The 22,895-nt window shown below is 40.6% G+C and overlaps 1 protein-coding gene and 1 long non-coding RNA gene across 7 annotated transcripts in view; one reads left to right on the top strand and one right to left on the bottom strand.

Annotated features, from left to right (window-relative positions):
- The window catches only part of LOC121007142, a 50,220-nt gene extending 45,630 nt beyond the window's left edge, over positions 1 to 4,590 (bottom strand). The window contains exons 1-2 of the long non-coding RNA XR_005780392.1: positions 3,343 to 4,590; positions 368 to 476 (exon numbers count right to left, since the gene is read on the bottom strand). This is a non-coding gene — a long non-coding RNA (uncharacterized LOC121007142). The remainder of the gene's footprint in view (positions 1 to 367; positions 477 to 3,342) is intronic.
- CALD1 (caldesmon 1) overlaps positions 1 to 8,965 on the top strand; it is a 187,009-nt gene extending 178,044 nt beyond the window's left edge. For 5 of the 6 annotated variants that reach the window (XM_040439192.1, XM_040439195.1, XM_040439190.1 and 2 more), the window contains 4 exons: positions 1,393 to 1,488; positions 5,039 to 5,119; positions 6,887 to 6,920; positions 8,544 to 8,965. In XM_040439192.1, coding sequence (XP_040295126.1) covers positions 1,393 to 1,488; positions 5,039 to 5,119; positions 6,887 to 6,920; positions 8,544 to 8,572 — 240 coding nt within the window. In that variant the 3' untranslated portion in view covers positions 8,573 to 8,965. The remainder of the gene's footprint in view (positions 1 to 1,392; positions 1,489 to 5,038; positions 5,120 to 6,886; positions 6,921 to 8,543) is intronic. The other variant, XM_040439193.1, reaches the window with a different exon arrangement.
- Positions 8,966 to 22,895: the final 13,930 nt, after the last annotated feature.

Genomic DNA, 22,895 nt, shown 5'->3' with positions numbered 1-22,895 from the left:
ATTAAAGTGCTGTTTTCGTTTGTTGATCCTAATATGCAAATAAGGGCATCACTATTGCACTCATTGCACCCAGACTCTGCTCTTTTTGGTGGCCAGCCAACCTGCTGTCCCCCCTCCCAGTGCTTTGATTGACAAGGACAGGCCAAACACACAGTATTGCACACAATATCTCACACGTTTTCTTACAGGCGGCAGGTTGACTGGTATTTGTCACAGGCTTGACTATTATACAGGCCTTGTCTGCTCTCAGGATCATGCACAGTCTAGGGGGCTTCTCTTCCCTCCTTAGCTCCTCTGTGGTGCTTATCTATGTATTTGTACTGTTTAGGTCCAGAGATGGTGCACCTTTATGGCTAGTGTCGCTCACCTCCACTGCTAGCTAGCGACACACAGGAATCTGCAGCTACTTCCTCACCCAGTCTCAGGCACTCCTGTGTCTTCTGCAGAGGCTTACCTGGAAACAATACAACTTGCCACTAGGTGGCAGCAAAACCTAAGTGATATTTTCAACATACACAATTACAGTGCAATACATTTATGCAAGACAGGAATATCAAACATAATATAAAATATTGGCTTAATTGTTCAGGCAGGAATAGAGTAACCACCACAACAGGGTCACAATGGTAATCTGTGGTAACAGTGCCAAACTTAAAGGATACAGTACTATCTGTAAAGGTGGTTGGATTTCCATTCAAGCCTCTTACAGACAGACACAAGATATATTGGTGTTCTATGATAACCACAAAATTCCTAGACATAGTCCTACCTTCACATTCAATCAGTTGCTAATTTATAGGAGTTGCCTCTGCCATAATATGCCATTGCATAGACTCAGACCACTCCATTTGCAACCTACCACTATTGGCCAGAGTTGAGAGCAGAAAAATAAAATAAAAATTCCCTTGCCCTGGAGCACATTTTTAAAAACCAGTAGGTTCTTGTTGGGGGTCTACAAAGCAATTGACAGCTGTCCATTTGGACAATAACTTTAATACAATTGTCGGAGCAATTACACGACTATTTTTATTCTTGGTGTCACAGGATAGTGCTGTTTGGGTCTTTATGCTAGTCAGTAGCTGGCTGCCTGCTTCCTTTATTTACTCTTCCAAGTATCCTCCCTGGGTGTTCTCATATGTTCTCATAATCTCTGATTCCCCAGCAGTATCATAACATACCAGAAAAACATAAACTTATATCATGGTCAAGGTTTTGCATGATTTGATTGAGTCCATTTGTTCCTTCTCCTTGTCATCCACTTTAGTCTCAAAAGTTTTTGTCACCACCAAAGAATGCAATGCTTTTTATGTTTGACTTCTGATGTTTTTTTTAAAAAATTATACCTTTTGAGTTTCTTTTACTAAAATTTTGTTTGGTCTCCTATTTATTCAGGAAACAGTAGGAATAAAAGTGGGTGTCTCAAGCCGTATTAATGAATGGCTTACAAAAACTCCAGAGACCAGCAAAACACCTTCCTCAAAGCCTTCAGTAAGTGCTACTGTTCAGTGTGACCTAGAGTCTACAGCCATCAAATGCACTATGATATTTCCTTGTATGGACACGTGGTATGCAAATAGGGGAAGAAATGTGTAAGCAAAACATGGCTGCTTTCCACCAGTTTGGTCTGGTATTGCTGCTCGGGTCCACTGAAATGAATGGAGCTGCAATAATACCACACACAACCCGTGGCTAGATGTAGTACTATTTTCAGAAGAAAAACAACAATTTGGATGAAGATCCTAATGATTGATTCTGATATATGCATAAAAAATAATATAAAAGAATATTAATACCTTTATTTTTTTACTTTGTAATTTGTTGTTTGTAAAATTAAGCATCCATATCAAGCAAGATTCATTAATCCATCACCACAGGACAAAAATTGTTTCCAGATTACTGAACATTCTGGACTATCAAAAGGAAATAGTAAAGTAAAAAGTCCAGAATGGCTTTGACAGGTGGAAGTCCTGAAATTTGTTACTATTTTTTTTTAAATACAGGGATTCTTCAATTTGGTTATTTTGATTTACCCTTCTGCCTGCAGAATTTTTTTTAAAGCATGGGTAATCTGTGTGCATTCTTATTATGAATTTCAGCATCAAAAAATGTTTTTAATTCCAGGTAAAAATGTACATTTCCTGGCTACATCGCAGCACTGATTACACCGTTAGATATGCCTGCTGCAATGCCCATAATCGAGATTCCCAACAACTAGTACCGTTTTCTGTAGTAAAAAATCATTCCATTGACTGCAGATATGTCCCATTTAAGAATCAGTGCCCCAACAGTGGGGAAAAAATTGCCCATTCTCCTGCTTCTATAAGACTACTATCTTCCTGTATGTTCTGCTGTCCCAGGTGCCACATCATACTGTACCTGCTATGTAGTAAAGGCTCTCAGATATTGTACTTCAGAAATAATGATTTCATAACTATAGTTACCCAAAACTGGTACCAAACAGATAGTGGTCCAGGAGCTACTAGTTCACCCCACACTAATGTACCTGACGTGCCCCCTTCAGAGAAATAATACTCCTTTACTGTTCCTAATATTGGCCTCCACTTAGTAAATGTGCGTATTACTTGGCAAAAATGCTCACTTAAAGCCCCCATCCTAGTAAAGGTGCCCCATAGTGCCTTTCACACAGCACAGTACCTCTCACATACTAAAAGTGCTCACTTAGTTTCCCCAACATAGTAGATGTCTCCCTTTAATGCCCTCAACACAGTGATCATGCCCACATGTAGTAATAGTGCCCCCCAATTTTACTATATAGTAAGCCACTACATAGTAAAATTGCCTTGTTAGTGCCCCACATAGTAATACTGTACCCTAAGTAAACCCCAACACAGTAAAAATGTATCTGTTGTATACCAACACCATAATAGTGCCCCATAAGCAAGGCCCAACGCAGCAAAGTACCCCTACATTGCCACTGTCTCCCACATTGTAATAGCTCCCCAGGGTAGAAATATGTTTTTCTCCCAGCCTCTGACCTGCGCTGTCAGAGTCATGGCACAGGCAGGTATGATGAGGCTGTCTGCACCAAGGCCTCAGCATATTGTAGGCCACAGGCTTGAAGTGGTCTAAAAGAGTGAATGAAAGGGCAGGGAACCATCAGTATTCATTTCAACATTATCATTTGAACATGGCAGGGATCAGGGGACATGCCAGTCCAAAAAAAAAGTGCCAGGGTGTTTCACACTGACACTCATGTTTGTTTTTTTTCTTCTCTTCCGCTCAATTAATCAGCTTTTTTTAAAATGAATGTATTTGGACAACCTTTTATAAGCGCAGCTGTCTCCTTTGTAGATCTTCATAATACAGCTATTTTATGTTTACCTTTTTGACACCCTCTTTTTCTTGCTCTTGATCAGCTGATTTTCTTTCCTTACTCGTCTATCCATCTGCCCCCACCTGAAGAGATCTCCTCTCTGATGCCTTATTCTTCTTCCTCCTTCTTTCCTTATTGGATCTTTTCACTGTGCTGAGAAGGTAATAATGCGCAGAAATTAGTAATTCATTATTATTAATGTTTCACTCTGGTATGAAAGAGTGGGTATTGTAGTCACATGGCATCATCGTCATCATCAGTGTTCTGTAGAGGAATCTAATATCAACCTGATTTGTATTTTGACTCTTCTCTTCCCACATAAACAGAACCAGGTATTAAACTGGCCATAGATAATATATTGTTCACCATTAATGGCACAGTTTATGTGGGGATCGGGACATCCTTAGGTTCCTTTTGCATGGGCAGATAATTGTCCATGACAGTGCCAATCCTCAATAGCAAGTCAACAGTCGCTCGTTAATAGATGTTACACTGGACAATTGTTGGAGTGAATGAAAGTTGCCTTTTAAATGAGGCAATGAACCCATAATAAAGGCCCTTTAGATATCTATTCTTAAAGGAACAATAGACAGTCGCTCTACCTTGCCAGTGCCTAATGTTTTCCTCCAAGATGGGTTTGGCATCAGCTTGTTCTTTTTGCTGCCATAGACATAAATGTGCACATTCAACTGACCCAAGTGTGTAGTAGAAGCACTTGGTTTGTGACCAGCTTTAGACCAAACTGTAGCCAGTTACTACAGTAGAACCTTCAATCAACTAGATCATTGCAGTGGTCCCAGTGGTGGACACCAATAGGACTTGATGGAAGCACCAATTGACTAGTTATGATCAGCCTAATATAGCCATAGAGCCATCTTTTGATTTACATTTATAACCCTAGATTTCTCCATTAACATGAACATTGGGTCATATTTACTAAAGACTGGTGTTTCATACACCAGACTTTGTAAAAAAAAAAGTCTGTTGGAGTAAGATCCACCAAATTTATTAGGAGATGCAGGGGTCTTAATAAATTTGTTGCGTCTTGTGCTGTCCATGCTCCATAAAATGAAATCTACACTAGCTACGCGCTAGCATAAATGTGTCCCATTCTGATGGACATGAGCAGATATCAGTTCTTTCTGGTTCCATCTTTATCCATGGGGAATAAAATAAAGGACAGGCCACACATGAGCTAACTGCAAGCAATGAAACAGGTCCAGCAGTCCTTACAGTCATTAAAATGTAGACGGATCCCCCCCCCCCCCCCCCCCCCCCCAAAAAAAAAAACAAAAAAAAAAAAAACAGGGGGGGGGATTTATCAATTCATTTGCACAAATTTTGTGGCATAAAAAGTCACAGATTTTAACATACGTTATGTTGGAGCTAAAATGTGTTACTTTTAATGAAGGTTGGGGTGTTTCAGAAAGTGAACAGGGTTTAGTGGAAAGGGATGGCCTCTTGATTTACTATTACTTACACCAAATCGTAAGACAAATGTCATAGGGCGATAAGCTGACTGCCGCGGGTTAGAGAAGCCAGACAGATGGCGATTAGCTGACTGTTGAGCCAGCTTATATTTAAATACAGGCATGAGACAACTCTTTTAAAGGTCCTCCATTTTCTCTAGACTTTCTGCTTATGTGGTTATAGTCTTTGCACACAATGTTTTCACCTTATAACTTTTTTATTTTTCATGTTCAGGATTTGAGACCTGGAGATGTATCCGGCAAACGTAATATATGGGAAAAGCAGCAAACAGAGAAACCTGGGTCACCAACCAAGGTGAGAGCAGAATTTTAGTAGTAGGGATTTTCCAGTTTAAGTGGTAGTTAAGTATATTGCTGGTTACTCCTGTACCCTGCATGATCAGGTGCAAAGACAATTTAAAGGGTTTTCCCACTTTTGCATCTTCCACCTCATTGCTGAAGTAGACCACTGCTGGATATGTTCTTTGCAGGTACGGTACATCTGTACCTGGATAAGCAATATAGTTGATATACAGGAGTGGCGCTGTATCTGCCTTGCAAGTTTAGCTGAACCCAGACAAATCTAATGGGTACCTGATGTCTTAAGCTTGTATAAAGCTGAAAACTAGATCAGTCATAGATCACATCACAGTCTCACAGTCACTAGATCACATCACTCTAGAAGATATCATAGATCTTCCTAACTATGTTTCTGATGACTCCTCTCTGTAGAGATCATCAGGATGTATCCTACATAGGTCTAGAGCAGTGATGGCAAACCGTTTAGAGGCAGAGTGCCCAAATTGCAACCCAAAACCCACTTATTTATCGCAAAGTGCCAACACGACAATTTAACCTGAATACTACAGTCCAATATAGTATATCCTCCATGTACTTTATCATTTAGCTATAATAGCCTTAATACATTCAGTGCACTACTTGTGTTGTCCATAGCTCGCCCTGCACTTTAAAATGGCAGGAAAAGTCTAAGGCATATTGGTACACCATAGACTTTTTCCAAGGTGCAAGTGCCCACAGAGAGGCCTCTGAGTGCCGCCTCTGGCACCCGTGCCATAGGTTCGCAACCACTGGTCTAGAGGAATGGGGGGGGGGGGGGACCAAAAGTCAGATTGTCATAATATAGCTTTGGCAATGGGGTGGACATCCTACTGCAATTCATTAGACATCATGGGTGTAACTTTAAGCTTCTTGGTCCTAATACAAACGCCTCCAACAATCATGTGCCATTTATAGCTCTAGTGTTCTTCTGCGGCAGAGGGGCCTTTGGGCCTATTCTGGCACCAGGAAACCCTGGTTGAGGTAGAATCCTGCAGATTTTTCTCTGTAAAAGTAAATTGATCAGTAAAAGTAAAACCTCTAGTGGTGGCTGTGGGCAGCCAGAATTTTAGCACTTATCTCTATCGCCCGCATTTATGAATACTGTCTAAAAGTAAACTCAGACGGCCTTAAACTGTTCCAGGTTTATCACAGTAGCTGATGCTGGATGAAAAATATGGTGCACGAATAGACTGTTTAGTCTAAGATTACACCTCTTTGTTGGCTTAGCTCACTTCAAAATTGCCCCAACATTTTGGCACATTGAAGCCAGTCTTGCCTCTTGTCCACAGGCATGCCTCCATTTTTTGCTAACCATGTTCCTCATTGGACAAGTTGCAAAAAGTGTCTAAGAGTGTCCAAACAGTTAATAAATGGTGGAAAGAATTGCACCCAAATTTTGGTGCATTTTGATTAGTAAATCTCCCCCTACATCTATGCAGGGGATTGGAGGTCTGTGATACAGAGCTGAGAGGAGTAGACAGATGCATAATTTATGAAAAAAGTCAGTACAAAACATTGGCTGTAAAAACAAAATGATAGATGCACACCCACATTATCACATCCAGATGCTTCGCAGGGTGTTGGACCCCTGCCAATCTGATATTTCTATTAAAATGCCCTAGCATATGAAATAGGGAAATTAGATTGTTTATTCTTAATGCATGATACAATAAAGTCATGATCATCCAACGTAGGGAATTTGGGGAAAAACACATTTTTACTGGTTCTCCATATTTATCAACAGATGACAACTGGAGGGAAAAAGTCTGACACTAATGGTAAGAGACAATTCCTCTTCTTTTGCAGTCTGTCTACAATGTGAAGTGTTTTTAGCACTATGTAATTCTGCATTGATTGATTTCATATGTGTAAACATAAACCGTATATTAAAGCTCCCTCTAGTGGTGGCTGCAGACAGCCAGAAATGTTATCAATTTGGAACCCTGCATGATAAAAACAGAAGTAGACCTAAAACAGTGCCACACCTGTCCATGGGTTAAATGGGGTTTTGTAGCTTAGTCCCCTTCACTTCAATAATACTGAGCTGCAATACCTATGGATAGGCACTTTTCCTGGAATGTTTTTCTAACCCTGGACAAGTACTTTACCCCTTTAGCAGCCTGTGATTTTCCGTTTTTGCTGTTTCCATTTTTTTAATCCTTACCATACCAGAGCCATAACTTTTTATTCTTCTGTTCATACAGCTGTATTCTGCCATTGTTTTATGGGTTTTGTTTTAAAGACGTTCTCTATGCAGAAAAACTGACCTGTTACCTTCATTCTCTGGGTCGAAATGAATACAAAGATACCCCACCCCATTAATATAGGTTTTCTTGTTCTAACACTGAAAAAAAAAACTTTTTTTTTCATTGCTATGACTTTTTACTCATCATTTTTTATTCGATATTTTTGGGAGGTGACACGACAAAAAAATTACGGCTAGTTCGGTTGTTTTGGAATGCAGCGATGCCTATGATGTTTTTTTTTTGTTTATTTAATTTAATTATGGGTAAAGGGGGGTTATTTTAATTTTTATATATTTTTTTATTTTGTAGGTGGCTATAACCAGCAATTGTTAGATTGCTTTTACAATACATTGCAATAAATTACCATTGCAATTCATTGCAGATTCTCTATGTCCTTATGGAGCCCTGGCGCCTGCAGGGCTCCATAGGAACTACAGCTGTAAAATAATAATAATCTTTTTTATTTATATAGCACCAACATATTCCGCAGTGCTTCACAATCAGGGGGTTCAAGTACAAACAGAGTCACAAATAACATAGTAGGTCAACAATTAAAACAAGAGGACTGAGGGCCCTGCTCCCAAGAGCTTACAATCTATGAGTTGTAAAAACCTTGGTTTCTTTAGAACCTTGTCTATTCAATGAGAAACAGTCTGTAGGGCATCTAAAGCAGTGATGGCTAACCTCTGGCACTCCAGCTGTGGTAAAACTACGACTCCCAGCATGCTCCATTCATTTCTATAGAGAACAGCCAAGCAAGTATACATCTTGGGAGTCGTAGTTTTACCACAGCTGGAGTGCCAGAGGTTTACCATCACAAATCTAAAGTATGTTCTTTAGTCAACTCTGTACCGACGAGAGGCAAAAACCCTGAAACACTTGGGTTGCTCTCCCTCTTGGAGGAGTTTCTAGTTTGGCTGACATGAGCTCATTTCCATACATTTTTCCCATGGAGCATTGCCTGAAAATACACCAACTGCATCTCTTCAGTGAGAACCAGTAATTTGCCTGAGCCATAGAAAAACAGATCTCTGGCTACTATAAAGATATACTAAGGGATGCGGATTCACTTTAAACTGCTATTTTAGATCATATTTGCCAAATCAACCTTTTTCTCAAGTCTGCCCTTTTTTTTAATGCCTTACTTTTCTTCAGCAGGATTACGATTCGAAAAGGAGCCATAAAAAGCACTTTACAAGCCACCGGACCAACTCCGTTACAAAGTGCTAAAATTGTCATTTTTATATTTATGTTTACTTTACAGAAAAATGTGTTTCTCATTACGCCGAATAAACCCATGTATATTAGCACTGTATTTAATACCCACCTTAACACAGTGAATTCTCCAGAAGTACAGCACTGCCTTTGCACAAGATCTTCGATAGTCTCAGCTGTGAAACAAACCGATTTCTACTGATACAATTATAGCTACGTAAATTTTAGTGACAGCAAAAGGGCAGTTTTCAATGAGATTATGCACCAGCAGAATCGCGCTGCACTTTACAGTATAACACGGTTTACTTTTTTTTCTTTATATTAAGACCAGCATCCATTAAAGAAAAAAATACTGTTTTTTATATTTTTTTTCTTCTGTTGCTAACTACGTAAAGAAAAAAATCAACCTATTCATTCTGTTACAGGTATTGCCAAATTTCTGGCTCCTATTAGCCAGCAGCGGTACTTTTATGGTTGACCTTATAGTGTTATAATTGTTCAACTTGTGTTTTTTTTTTTTTTTTTTAAATACACATTATATACACAGGTAGCTTTTAATCTAACAACACTATTAAATGCAGAACGCTTTTATATGTGCTAGACTATATCTAGAATTTTTTACATACTAGCCAATATCACAGTTTTTGTTAATTCACGTTAGTTTTAGATTATTTTTTTTTCTTCATTTCAGTAGTCTGTAGAAGAAAAATTAAAAAAAATAAGCCAGCCAACAACATCTTGGGGGAAAAAAAAGAGTATAAAGAGTACAGATTAGTTCAGATTTGGGAGGAAAAAAAAGAAAAAATTGTAATTAATTTATAAAAACTGAATTTTTTAAAATATTTTTAGAAATTAGAAAATCGGCACAATTTGAGAATTCCGCCACTGGGATCACCACACTCATTTAAATATATATATTATGCAGATATATATATATATTTTTTTCCATTTGCCTATTAATCCGTTCCAAAGTTTCTGACAGGCAGGTTTCATTTTATATGTATATAGTTACTATATGTGTCATCTGTATAAGGCCTCATGCACACGGCCGTTCCGTGCATTGGGGATCGAGACCCATTCAATTTGGATGGGTCCGTGATCCGTCCGCACCGCAAAAAAATAGAGCTGTTTTTTTTTGGGCGGTGAGGAGGCACGGACAGAAACACCACGGAAGCACTCCGTAGTGGTTCCATGCCTCCGTTCCACACCGCAGCTCTGGATTCCGGACCCATTCAAGTGAATGAGTCCGCATCCGTGATGCGGGGAGCACACGGCCGGTGCCCGCATATTATGGACCCGCTGTTTGCATGTGCATGAGGCCTAAGAGATAGATCTTGACATTTTTAGACAGTGTGAGTTAAATATGCCAAGTGTAATTTTGGGCCATATTCTGGCGCTTTTAGGCACTTATGCAACCATATTTTAGAGCCTTTTTTTCACTTTTGGAACACCCCCCTCCCCTCTCAGCTTGTGTCAAGCCAGACTTAAACTACTATATGGTTCCATGATGATATAGGTTTTGGTTCAGCAAAATTATGGGGGGCCCAGGCACTGTGCCTGTAATATGGAGGTCATCACGCTTGCCTAAATCTGGCATTTATTAGTATTATCATATTGGATTTAAAAATAAAATAAAAATCACACTGTTTCGTTGTTCTAAAGATTAAAACCACTGCTTTGCTTAAACATTGTATGCTTTTAATAATTCAAATGTTTACTTACAAGATGCAAATGCACTCAGTTATGTTCAAGGGTAAATATCCCTACACAAAATTGGCTATGATTGTCTTCAAAGCAAGTGAAAACATTTCAGCTGCTTAGGATATTTTTTCAACAATGTATTATGAAACTGCAACCACAATAAAATTATAAATGTATTGTAATTGTCAGTGTCTGTCTCTTTAAAACAATTGATGTCTATTCTTGCAATACCATGTCTGACTACATGGTGTCCTGTTAAGGAGCTTCTGTCATCATGATCAACCCAGCTCAAGAACCAAGCTCATAACATAAATCCAGCCCCAGAGTCAAGCTTATAACATGAATACAGCACCAGGACCAAGCTCATAACATGAATACAGAACCAGAACCAAGCTCATAACATGAATACAGCACCAGAACCAAGCTCATAACATGAATACAGCACCAGGACCAAGCTCATAACATGAATACAGCACCAGGACCACGCTCATAACATGAATACAGCACCAGGACCACGCTCATAACATGAATACAGCACCAGGACCAAGCTCATAACATGAATACAGCACCAGAACCAAGCTCATAACATGAATACAGCACCAGGACCACGCTCATAACATGAATACAGCACCAGAACCAAGCTCATAACATGAATACAGCACCAGAACCAAGCTCATAACATGAATACAGCACCAGGACCACGCTCATAACATGTATACAGCACCAGAACCAAGCTCATAACATGAATACAGCACCAGAACCAAGCTCATAACATAAATACAGCACCAGGACCAAGCTCATAACATGAATACAGCACCAAAACCAAGCTCATAACATGAATACAGCACCAGAACCAAGCTCATAACATGAATACAGCACCAGAACCAAGCTCATAACATGAATACAGCACCAGGACCACGCTCATAACATGTATACAGCACCAGAACCAAGCTCATAACATAAATACAGCACCAGGACCAAGCTCATAACATGTATACAGCACCAGAACCAAGCTCATAACATAAATACAGCACCAGGACCAAGCTCATAACATGAATACAGCACCAGAACCAAGCTCTTAACATGAATACAGCACCAGAACCAAGCTCATAACATAATTACAGCACCAGGACCAAGCTCATAACATGAATACAGCACCAGGACCACGCTCCTAACATGTATACAGCACCAGAACCAAGCTCATAACATGAATACAGCACCAGGACCAAGCTCATAACATAAATCCAGCCCCAGAGTCAAGCTTATAACATGAATACAGCACCAGGACCAAGCTCATAACATGAATACAGCACCAGAACCAAGCTCATAACATGAATACAGCACCAGAACCAAGCTCATAACATGAATACAGCACCAGGACCAAGCTCATAACATAAATACAGCACCAGGACCACGCTCATAACATGAATACAGCACCAGGACCAAGCTCATAACATGAATACAGCACCAGAACCAAGCTCATAACATGAATACAGCACCAGGACCACGCTGATAACATGAATACAGCACCAGGACCAAGCTCATAACATAAATACAGCACCAGAACCAAGCTCATAACATGAATACAGCACCAGGACCACGCTCATAACATGTATACAGCACCAGAACCAAGCTCATAACATAAATACAGCACGAGGACCAAGCTCATAACATGAATACAGCACCAGAACCAAGCTCATAACATGAATACAGCCCCAGAACCAAGCTCATAACATGAATACAGCACCAGAACCAAGCTCTTAACATGAATACAGCACCAGAACCAAGCTCATAACATGAATACAGCACCAGAACCAAGCTCATAACATGAATACAGCACCAGAACCAAGCTCTTAACATAAATACAGCACCAGAACCAAGCTCATAACATAAATACAGCCCCAGAACCAAGCTCATAACATGAATACAGCACCAGAAACAAGCTCTTAACATAAATCTAGCCCCAGAACCAAGCTCTTAACATAAATACAGCCCTAGAACCAAGCTCATAACATGAATACAGCACCAGAACCAAGCTCTTAACATAAATACAGCCCTAGAACCAAGCTCATAACATGAATACAGCACCAGAACCAAGCTCTTAACATAAATACAGCCCTAGAACCAAGCTCATAACATGAATACAGCACCAGAACCAAGCTCTTAACATAAATACAGCACCAGAACCAAGCTCATAACATGAATACAGCACCAGAACCAAGCTCATAACATGAATACAGCACCAGAACCAAGCTCTTAACATAAATACAGCCCTAGAACCAAGCTCATAACATGAATACAGCACCAGAACCAAGCTCTTAACATAAATACAGCACCAGAACCAAGCTCATAACATGAATACAGCACCAGAACCAAGCTCATAACATGAATACAGCACCAGAACCAAGCTCATAACATGAATACAGCACCAGAACCAAGCTCTTAACATAAATACAGCACCAGAACCAAGCTCATAACATAAATACAGCCCCAGAACCAAGCTCATAACATGAATACAGCACCAGAACCAAGCTCTTAACATAAATCTAGCCCCAGAGTCAAGTTCATAACATAAATACAGTACCAGGACCAAGCTCATTACACGAATACAGCACCAGAACCAAGCTCATAACATAAATGCAGCACCAGAACCAAGCTCATAACATGAATACAGCACCAGGACCAAGCTCATAACATGAATACAGCACCAGAGTCAAGTTCATAACATAAATACAGTACCAGGACCAAGCTCATTACACGAATACAGCGTCAGAACCAAGCTCATAACATGAATACAGCACCAGGACCAAGCTCATAACATGTATACAGCACCAGAACCAAGCTCATAACATGAATACAGCACCAGAACCAAGCTCATAACATAAATACAGTACCAGGACCAAGCTCATAACATGAATACAGCACCAGGACCAAGCTCATAACATGAATACAGCACCAGAGTCAAGCTCATAACATGAATACAGCACCAGGACCAAGCTCTTAACATAAATACAGCACCAGAACCAAGCTCATAACATGAATACAGCGTCAGAACCAAGCTCATAACATGAATACAGCACCAGAACCAAGCTCATAACATGAATACAGCACCAGAACCAAGCTCATAACATGAATACAGCACCAGGACCAAGCTCATAACATGAATACAGCACCAGGACCACGCTCATAACATGTATACAGCACCAGAACCAAGCTCTTAACATAAATACAGCACCAGAACAAGCTCATAACATGAATACAGCACCAGAACCAAGCTCTTAACATAAATACAGCACCAGAACCAAGCTCATAACATGAATACAGCACCAGAACCAAGCTCATAACATGAATACAGCACCAGAACCAAGCTCATGACATGAACACAGCACTAGGACCAAGCTCATGACATGAACACAGCACTAGGACCAAGCTCATAACATGAATACAGCCCCAGAACCAAGCTCATAACATAAATCTAGCCCCAGAACCAAGCTCATAACATGAATACAGCACCAGAACCAAGCTCATAACATGAATACAGCACCAGGACCAAGCTCATAACATGAATACAGCACCAGGACCACGCTCATAACATGAATACAGCACCAGAACCAAGCTCATAACATGAATACAGCACCAGAACCAAGCTCATAACATAAATACAGCCCCAACTTGCACAAAAATCTTTAGACTTTTTGCATTTGTACACCACACACTCTAGTTTGAAAAAGTGGCTGTGGTTAGCTATGTTAATTAGTTTCACTAAAAAAAAAGTTACAAAGTCATCCAGTAGGTGGGGGTGACAGAAAAACTGGAGTAACATTTCTAGACAAAAATGTTAGGTTTACCCTAACTTATTTATTTTTCTGTTCACATAGCTGTATGAGGGCTTTTTTTTGCAGGCCAAGTTGTACTTTTTAATGCCACCATGTAATACAGCATTAATGTATTGGGAAGCGGGGAAAAAAAATCCAAATCAGGTGGAATTTGAAAAAAAAAGCTATTCCGTCACAGTTGAGCAGGTTTTGTTTTTACGGAATTCACTATGCAGTACAACTGACTTGTGCTCTTCATTTTCTAGGTCAGTATGGTTACAGCAATACCACACATGTATAGTTTTTCTTATGTTTTAATACTGAAAAATTTAAAAACATTTGAAAAAATAAATTTTCATCGCCATATTCTGACCCACGTAACTACAAAAAAGTTATGTCTACGGAGATGTGTGGGGTGTGTATGACTTTTTGATCACTTTATGATTTTTTTGGAGGTAAAGTGATGAAAAAACGGCAAATACGCCATTTTACATCATTCACGATATGGGATACTTTTTTTTAATATTTTAATAGTATGGGCCTTTTTACACGTGGCGATGCCCATTATTTATTTTATTGTTTAAATGTTTTGATTTTGGGGACAGGGGGTGTTCTTTCCAGTCTCTTCTCTCCCTCTAGGGAGAAGTTTAGTTAGTGTTCAGTCTAGAGTACCCCCTCTACGGGGAAGGAAGTAGGAAGCTCGTCCCTGCTGGGTGAGCCCTGCCTAGGCCAGCAGAGCACCACCAGCTCTGCTGGAACAAAAGAAAAGAGCAAAGAGCCTCAGCAGCCAGGAGGAGAAGCTCCTCTGGATAAAGCAAGACAGAGACAGACCAGATGACAAAGTTAAATTGCAGCATACAGCAAAGGAAAAGTTCTTATTTAATCCTGTCAGTACAGCAGAGCTAGAGAGTAACAGATGTAGCAGACCAAGTGTGTTTGTCTGCCAGAATTCATGCCAAAGCTTGCTGGTGATCAAGATAAAGTTGGAAGATTGTTGCCTGATACAAGTTTATTCAAGTAAAGCTGTTTTCAAGTTCATCACAAGATCTGTACTCAAATTATTTCATCATCCCCCTTCTACCCCTTTTTCTGCAACGGATGGCCACGCTTGAGGTTCCAGTGTATCCAGGTAGGAGCACTGTGGCAAGTGTAACACCTTTAAGGGACATTAGGCCACCCTTACACCACTCATGCATTTCTACCCCTGGGTACCACCATATCACTAAAAGCCTTGTTGCTGAAATGCAACTGGCGTCACGACAAAAACTCTTATAACATCTTAAAGGGACCCCAAGTAGTCCCCGTCGGCTGCTGCATATGTTACATAAAAACGAAGACCCAGATTAATTGAGATTATATTTTTGTAACATCTATATCACAATGTAGAACTGTTATACAGTAGTTGGCACTACAATCAAAGTGCACAGAGCATGCCTAAAAAACTCTCCCATAGAAGTTAATAGGCTACAGTCCTATTCATTGTGTCTATGGCCCATGGGGCTGCCATAAAACATTTTTTTTTAATGCTTTGCTGTTGTGCTGTTAATATCAGGTCAGGCAGGATGTTCAAGAGATAGAAAAAAATCTGTAATAAAAAATAAAAACTGATTAGAAAAAGGAGGAGTTGTGTCGCTATCTGATTTTTACTGGCAGGTAAAAATGTTGGTGACACATTTCCTTTAAGCCTCTCCCTTTTAAACATATTGGCCAGTTCAACCAGTAATCAATTGTGGGTGAAGTTGTTGTACCACTGAAAATGTATTTCTAACCTCCCTGATTTGCCTTGAAAAGCTTTTTGCTATTAGTGGTCTATTAACACACATGAACATTTTCTTCCTCTTCTGGGTATACAAACAGCTGGATGACCGCTCATCCCCCTCTGATTGTGTAACCTCTCAATAAGTCATGAGATTAACATGTAAAAAACTGTGGTCATCAAGGTTAAACTGGTTTTGCTGTGTTTTTAACTTTATCTGCTCTAAAAAAAAAATTGCCCTTTTTTTTATGTTTCCTTTATTCTCTTCAATAAAACTATAAATTTTTGTGCCTGTCTAGAAATGTCTACAAACTGAATTTACCAAAATTACTGATGTATAAAACTAAATTCTGTTTCTATTTATGTGGGAGAGAAAGGGTGTAGTGGTGACCTAGGAATGACACATGGTTGGCTTGGAATCTGAGTTGAACCATCTTTATGTCCTTCTCTCTCTGCAAATAATACTAGGACCACTAATCTGAATATGGACTATGTTAAAATTTTGTAAAAAGTCTGATTGCAGTGGAAATCTCAAACTCAGCAAAACTTTGTTGATCTCTAAACATATGCTTTTCTAATATGATATTGGTGTATACATCAAGCATGGGAGCAGAAAGAGTGCTGCTGCAACCAATTCTGACATGGACTGGGGTGCCTAGTTGACCACAATATTAGTTAGGGTGAGTTCGCACTAGCGTTATGCCATTCCATTATACTTTCTGTTTATAAAGGAAGTCTTTTAAGAGGCATTCCGTTTTGCTCCGTCCGAATAGAAGTCTATGGGCAAGTATAACGGATCCGTCTGGTTTCCGTTATGCAGGACGGAAAAAAAACTACTTTTTTTTCCAAATTTCTGGACGGTTGGCAACTCTGTCCTCCATACAGATCTTCTCCAGATCTTTCAGGTTATGGAGCTGTCGCAGGGCTACATTGAGTTTGAGCTCCCTCCAAAGATTTTCGATTAAGTTTACGTCTGGAGACTGGCTAGGCCACTCCAGGACCTTGAAATTCTTCTTACGGAACAACTCCTTAGTTGCCCTAGCTGTGTGTTTTGGGTAATTGTCATCCTGGAAGACTCAACCCATCTTCATTGCTCTTACTGAGGGAAAGAGGTTTTTGGCCAAAATCTTGTGATACATGGCCCCATCCATCCTACCTTCAATACTGTGCAGTCGTCCTGTCAGTGGCGTACACAGAGAAGTAAGGGCCCCATATCAAGGATCAAACCAGGCCCCCTACACAGGACAGTAGGGTTTCTGCCTAAACCCTTTTCAATGACCCTTGGGCCATTTTTCCACTGCCTCTTTTGCTAAAAGTTCTTCTTTTAAAGGGTAGAGTCCTGACCAAGCTTTTACCTCCAGTGGAAGAGGAGATAATCCCAACTAAGATTGGGCCCCCTCTTGCCCTGGGCCCCATAGCAGTTGCATGGTCTGCCACTATGGTAGTTACGCCCCTGCGTCCTGTCCCCTTTGCAGAAAAGCACTCCCAAAGTATGATGTTTCCACCCCCATGTTTTACTGTTGGGACAGTGTTCTTGAATTTGTACTCATCCTTCCTCTTTTTCTAAACACGGCGAGTGGATTTGATACCAAAAAGTTCTATTTTGGTCTCATCTGATCGCATGACCTTCTCCCATGCCTCCCTGGATCATGCAGATGGTAATTGGTGAACTTCAAATGGGCCTGGACATGTGCTGGCGTGAACAGGGGGACCTTGTGTGCCCTGCAGGATTTTAATCCATGATGGCATAGTGTGTTACTAATGGTAATCTTTGAGACTGTTGTCCCAGCTGTCTTGTCATTGACCAGGTCCTCCCGTATAGTTCTGGGCTGATTCCTGACCTTTCTCAGAATCATCCTTACCCCATGAGGCGAGATCTTGCATAAGGCCCTAGACCAAGGATGATTGTCATCTTGTGTTTCTTCCATTTTCTAATAATTGCTCCAACAGTTGTTGTCTTCTCACCAAGCTGCTTGCCTATTGTTCTGTAGTCCATGGCTGTGAAATAATAATAATAATAATATTTATTTATATAGCGCCACCATATTTCGCAGCGCTTTACAAATTCATAGGGTTCATGTACAAAACAAAAGTAACTGGCTAATATACAACTGAAACACTAGGAGACGGGCCCTGCTCGCAAGAGCTTACAATCTATGAGGAATTGGGGGTGACACATAAGGTAGTTGATTGTGATAAGTAGGATTTGAGCCATAATTGAACTTTGAAAGGAGTGGAGGCGGCTGATCTGCTTCCAGTTTGGGAATGTTAGAGGATCGAGTTCAGGCCAGAGGAGTTGGTGGGGGAGAGGTTTAGTTGGGGAAAAGTCATTTTAGTCAGCTTGATAAGCCTGCCTGAAAAGATGTGTTTTTAAGGCACGTTTGAAGGTGGAGAAGTGAAATAACCTAATATTCCGGGGCAGAGTATTCCAGAGATTAGGTGCAGCTCGAAAAAGGTCTTGAAGATGGGAGTGAGAGGTACGAATTATGGAGGATATTAATCTTAGGTCGCTAACAGAACCCCATATCATATGAAACACAGAGAGAGAATGCACCAAACAGATATGCTACTGACTATACTGGGAAGTCATAAATGCAGGTATTAAAAGCTGAGACTTTCGCCAATATATTCCAGTCAGGAAAATATCGGAGCCCATCATGCACCACGTCACGGTCACTCAGCATGGCAGAGGGTCCTAACCACTGCTCTAACTATGGTGTGAACAAGGTCTGAGGGTGATGTAATCCAGCTCACAGCCAAGCTTCCACACAACCGCCCAGCAAGAATACTGGTGCAATGTGAACAAAGCCATACTGTGAGCCACACCCATATGAGACCATGTGATGGAGGTTACCAGGTGCAAAAGAGTGTTAGAATGCCAGGTGAGGCACACACACTACATATCAAACAAGACAGAAACACAGAAATATAGTGGCAATTCTGGAGGAGCTGCTCAGCCCCTAACACTGTGGCGTGTCTTTCATTGGGGGAGCAGCCCCACCGCATGTGGACCGCAGTAATCGACTATCCCCAGCATAATATGCATACAATGGAGGATGTCGGCGCAGTCCACATGCACCACAAGAGCAAACTACACAGAATGTAGCAAATAATCATATGAAACACAGAGAGAGAATGCACCAAACAGATATGCTACTGACTATACTGGGAAGTCATAAATGCAGGTATTAAAAGCTGAGACTTTCGCCAATATATTCCAGTCAGGAAAATATCGGAGCCCATCATGCACCACGTCACGGTCACTCAGCATGGCAGACGGTCCTAACCACTGCTCTAACTATGGTGTGAACAAGGTCTGAGGGTGATGTAATCCAGCTCACAGCCAAGCTTCCACACAACCGCCCAGCAAGAATACTGGTGCAATGTGAACAAAGCCATACTGTGAGCCACACCCATATGAGACCATGTGATGGAGGTCACCAGGTGCAAAAGAGTGTTAGAATGCCAGGTGAGGCACACACACTACAGCGCTTTACAAATTCATAGGGTTCATGTACAAAACAAAAGTAACTGGCTAATATACAACTGAAACACTAGGAGTCAGGGCCCTGCTCGCAAGAGCTTACAATCTATGAGAAATTGGGGGTGACACATAAGGTAGTTGATTGTGATAAGTAGGATTTGAGCCATAATTGAACTTTGAAAGGAGTGGAGGCGGCTGATCTGCTTCCAGTTTGGGAATGTTAGAGGATCGAGTTCAGGCCAGAGGAGTTGGTGGGGGAGAGGTTTAGTTGGGGAAAAGTCATTTTAGTTAGCTTGATAAGCCTGCCTGAAAAGATGTGTTTTTAAGGCACGTTTGAAGGTGGAGAAGTGAAATAACCTAATATTCCGGGGCAGAGTATTCCAGAGATTAGGTGCAGCTCGAAAAAGGTCTTGAAGATGGGAGTGAGAGGTACGAATTATGGAGGATATTAATCTTAGGTCGCTAACAGAACCCCATATCATCAGGCTTCCTATGCCAAACTTGACAGTTCCTTCAATTTCTCAATCCGTTTTTCATTTTGCCCCATTTTCCCCTGTTTCTTACAGATCCATTTGCATCCATCAGAGCCCAGTCTATTTACTTTCGTCTCATCATAGCTGAGCCAGCGGTCAGCTATTTTCAGCGACCCCATAGAAATTAATTCCACCACTTGCAGGGCTCCGTTCTCAGTGTAGGTATGGGTCCCAGAGGTGGGACACGGACGCACCTATCAGACAATGGGGGCATATTTTAGCGATATACCCCCATTGTCTGAGATAGGGAAACTCCTTTAACACAAAAACTTGATTTAAGCAAAAGGTTATTTTCTGATGAAACATTCCCTTTAAAGGAGCTGTTCACTGTGGACAATTCATTTTGCTAGAAACGTTCCCCAATGGCAAACTAATTACAGATTGTCCTGCCAGACTTCTAGCAATCCAGCAAGCTGTAATCTGTGGGGAAGCAAGTATTAAATATCCATGGCCTAAAGATGCACTAAGGTTTCCACTGAAATCTATGGGCTATCTGTGTAATGCACAGAAGAGTCATGTCATCCAGAGCTAGAGACCCCTGCCTCCTGACTAACAGATGAAAGTTCTGAATGGGGGTTCCCCATCTTTTTAATTTTTCATTATATATATATTTTTTTTTTTTACAGCTTAGAAGGCCACTTTCAGGCTATGTCCATATGGAATGTAATTTGTAAAGGAAAAATATCCAATATGGATTCACCATGGAATTTGCTTAAAAATCTTTGGCAAAATTTGCTTGTTTTACTTGCAGATTTTGGATCAGATTTGCCACAGATGTCTCCCTATACATTGCAAAGGGTGGAAATCGCTGAGAAAATCTGTGACATAAATTAACAGGTTTAAAATTTCCACATCATTTCTAGGTGGATTTTTTTCCGCAGGGTATGGATGAGATTTGTTTATCTACTTTGTTGCTACTGTAATAGTCTGCATATTTTTTACCCCCAAAAAACTAATAGAAAATCTGCAGAGTATCTCCCCATTGATAACATAATGTACTCTAAGGGTCCATTCACACGTCCGTTTTTTCTTTCCTGATCTGTTTTTTCTGGAACAGATCTGGACCAGATCTGGACCCATTCATTTTCAATGGGTCCTGGAAAAAAAACGGACAGCACAATGTGTGCTGTCCGTTTCCGTTGTTCCGTTCCGCATGTCCGTTTAAATATAAAACATGTCCTATTCTTTTCCTGAAAAATCGGATCCTGGTACAATACAAAGTCAATGGATCCGCAAAAAACGGATGACATACGGATGTCATTCCGTATGTCATCCGTTTTATACGGAATCCGTTCCTGGAAATTACATTTTAATATTTTTATTTTTTTTAAAGAAATCCAAACAACTTTATTTGCTTATTGAAATTTATACATGTTTCCGTTTTTTGCGGATCCGCAAAAAACGGATGACATACGGATGACATACGGAAACATTTTCAGGAACAACGGATCCGCAAAAAACGGACAGAAAATCGGATTATAGAAAAATACTGACGTGTGAATGTAGCCTAACACTAAAAACACATCTTATGCGAAATGTCCAAATCCTTTCACTTTCTATTGATAGGGAAGGAAAACAGCAAATTTTATTTTTTTGCAAATGTTTTCATTTTTTTGGAATCTGTATTTGCTGAGACAGAGCTTTAGAAAGACATTCAGTCTGCGCAAAACTGATGGCCAAATTCCTCAACATTTCACAGTCGAGGCAGAAATGAAAATAAACTTTGCTAAAGTAACAGGGAAGCTGGAGAGGTCAATCTATACTTAGAATCCAGCTAGATATAGCGGGTTTCTATGTTCTAGAAGAGAGTGATTTCCAGTTTAAGGGTACTTTCATACTAGCGTCGCTGGATTCCGGCAATCTGTATGCAAACAGATACCATTTGTAGACAGATCCGGATCCGTCTCTCCGGTTGTCATCTGGAAAAACGGATCCGGTATTTATCTTTTTCACATTTTTAAAGGTCTGTGCATGCGCAGACCGCAAAACCGGATCCGTTTTTCTGGAACACTTAGGGCTGCATCCGGCATTAATGCATTTCAATGTAAAATAATACCCATTCCGGCAAGTGTTACGGAATTTTGGACGGAGAAAATACTGCAGCATGCTGCGGTATTTTCTCCATCCAAAAACCGTACAGTGACTGAACTGAAGACATCCTGATGCATACTGAACGCATTTATCTCCATTCAGAATGCATTAGGAAAAAACTGATCAGTTTTTTTCCGGTATTGAGCCCCTAGGACGGAACTCAAAACCGGAAAAGAAAAACGCTAGTGTGAAAGTACCTTTAGGTGCAATTATTTTTGTATATAACAAAGGATATCGTTCTGCACCTCAGGGGTGTACACTATTGAGAGAAGCAGGACCAGCTCTAGGTTAATAATACATTAACAGTGGGACCCTTTTCTAGCCCAATCATATAGACTTACCCACTAACAGCAGGCACATTGTGTATTCTAGTTGGGGATGACTTTGGAAAAAGTGATAGAATAATATGACATAATGAGTAGGATTGAGCGAACCCGAACTTTAGGATTTTTGAACCCCGGACCCGAACGCGAACATTTCAGTAAAAGTTCGGGTTCGGTGTTCGGCGCTTTCTTGGTGCTTTTTGAAAGGCTGCAGAGCAGCCAATCAACAAGCGGTTAACTGTCTGACCTTAGAAGCCATCACAGCCATGCCTACTAATGGCATGGCTGTGATTGGCCAGAGCAGCATGTGACCCAGTCTCTATATAAGCTTGAGTCACATAGCGCTGCACGTCACTCTGCTGTTACAAGTGTAGAGAGAGGATGCTGCTGGACTTGTGATTTCAGGGAGAGAATAGGAGAGAATCTCTCTCAGCGATCTACAGAGAAATAGTTGTGTGGGTGCAGGGCACTATCGTTTTACCCTGCCCTGAGCTCATTGACCAAAAAAAACAAAACTTTTATAATTCTGTTAGTTAGGTGGGTGGCGGCGGCGGCCATTTTATGCAAACTCAGTGCACCAGCACTGCAT

This window comes from Bufo bufo, chromosome 1 (genome assembly GCF_905171765.1).
Source record: "Bufo bufo chromosome 1, aBufBuf1.1, whole genome shotgun sequence".
NCBI lineage: Eukaryota > Metazoa > Chordata > Amphibia > Anura > Bufonidae > Bufo > Bufo bufo.
This window is presented reverse-complemented; position numbering and strand designations above follow the sequence as displayed.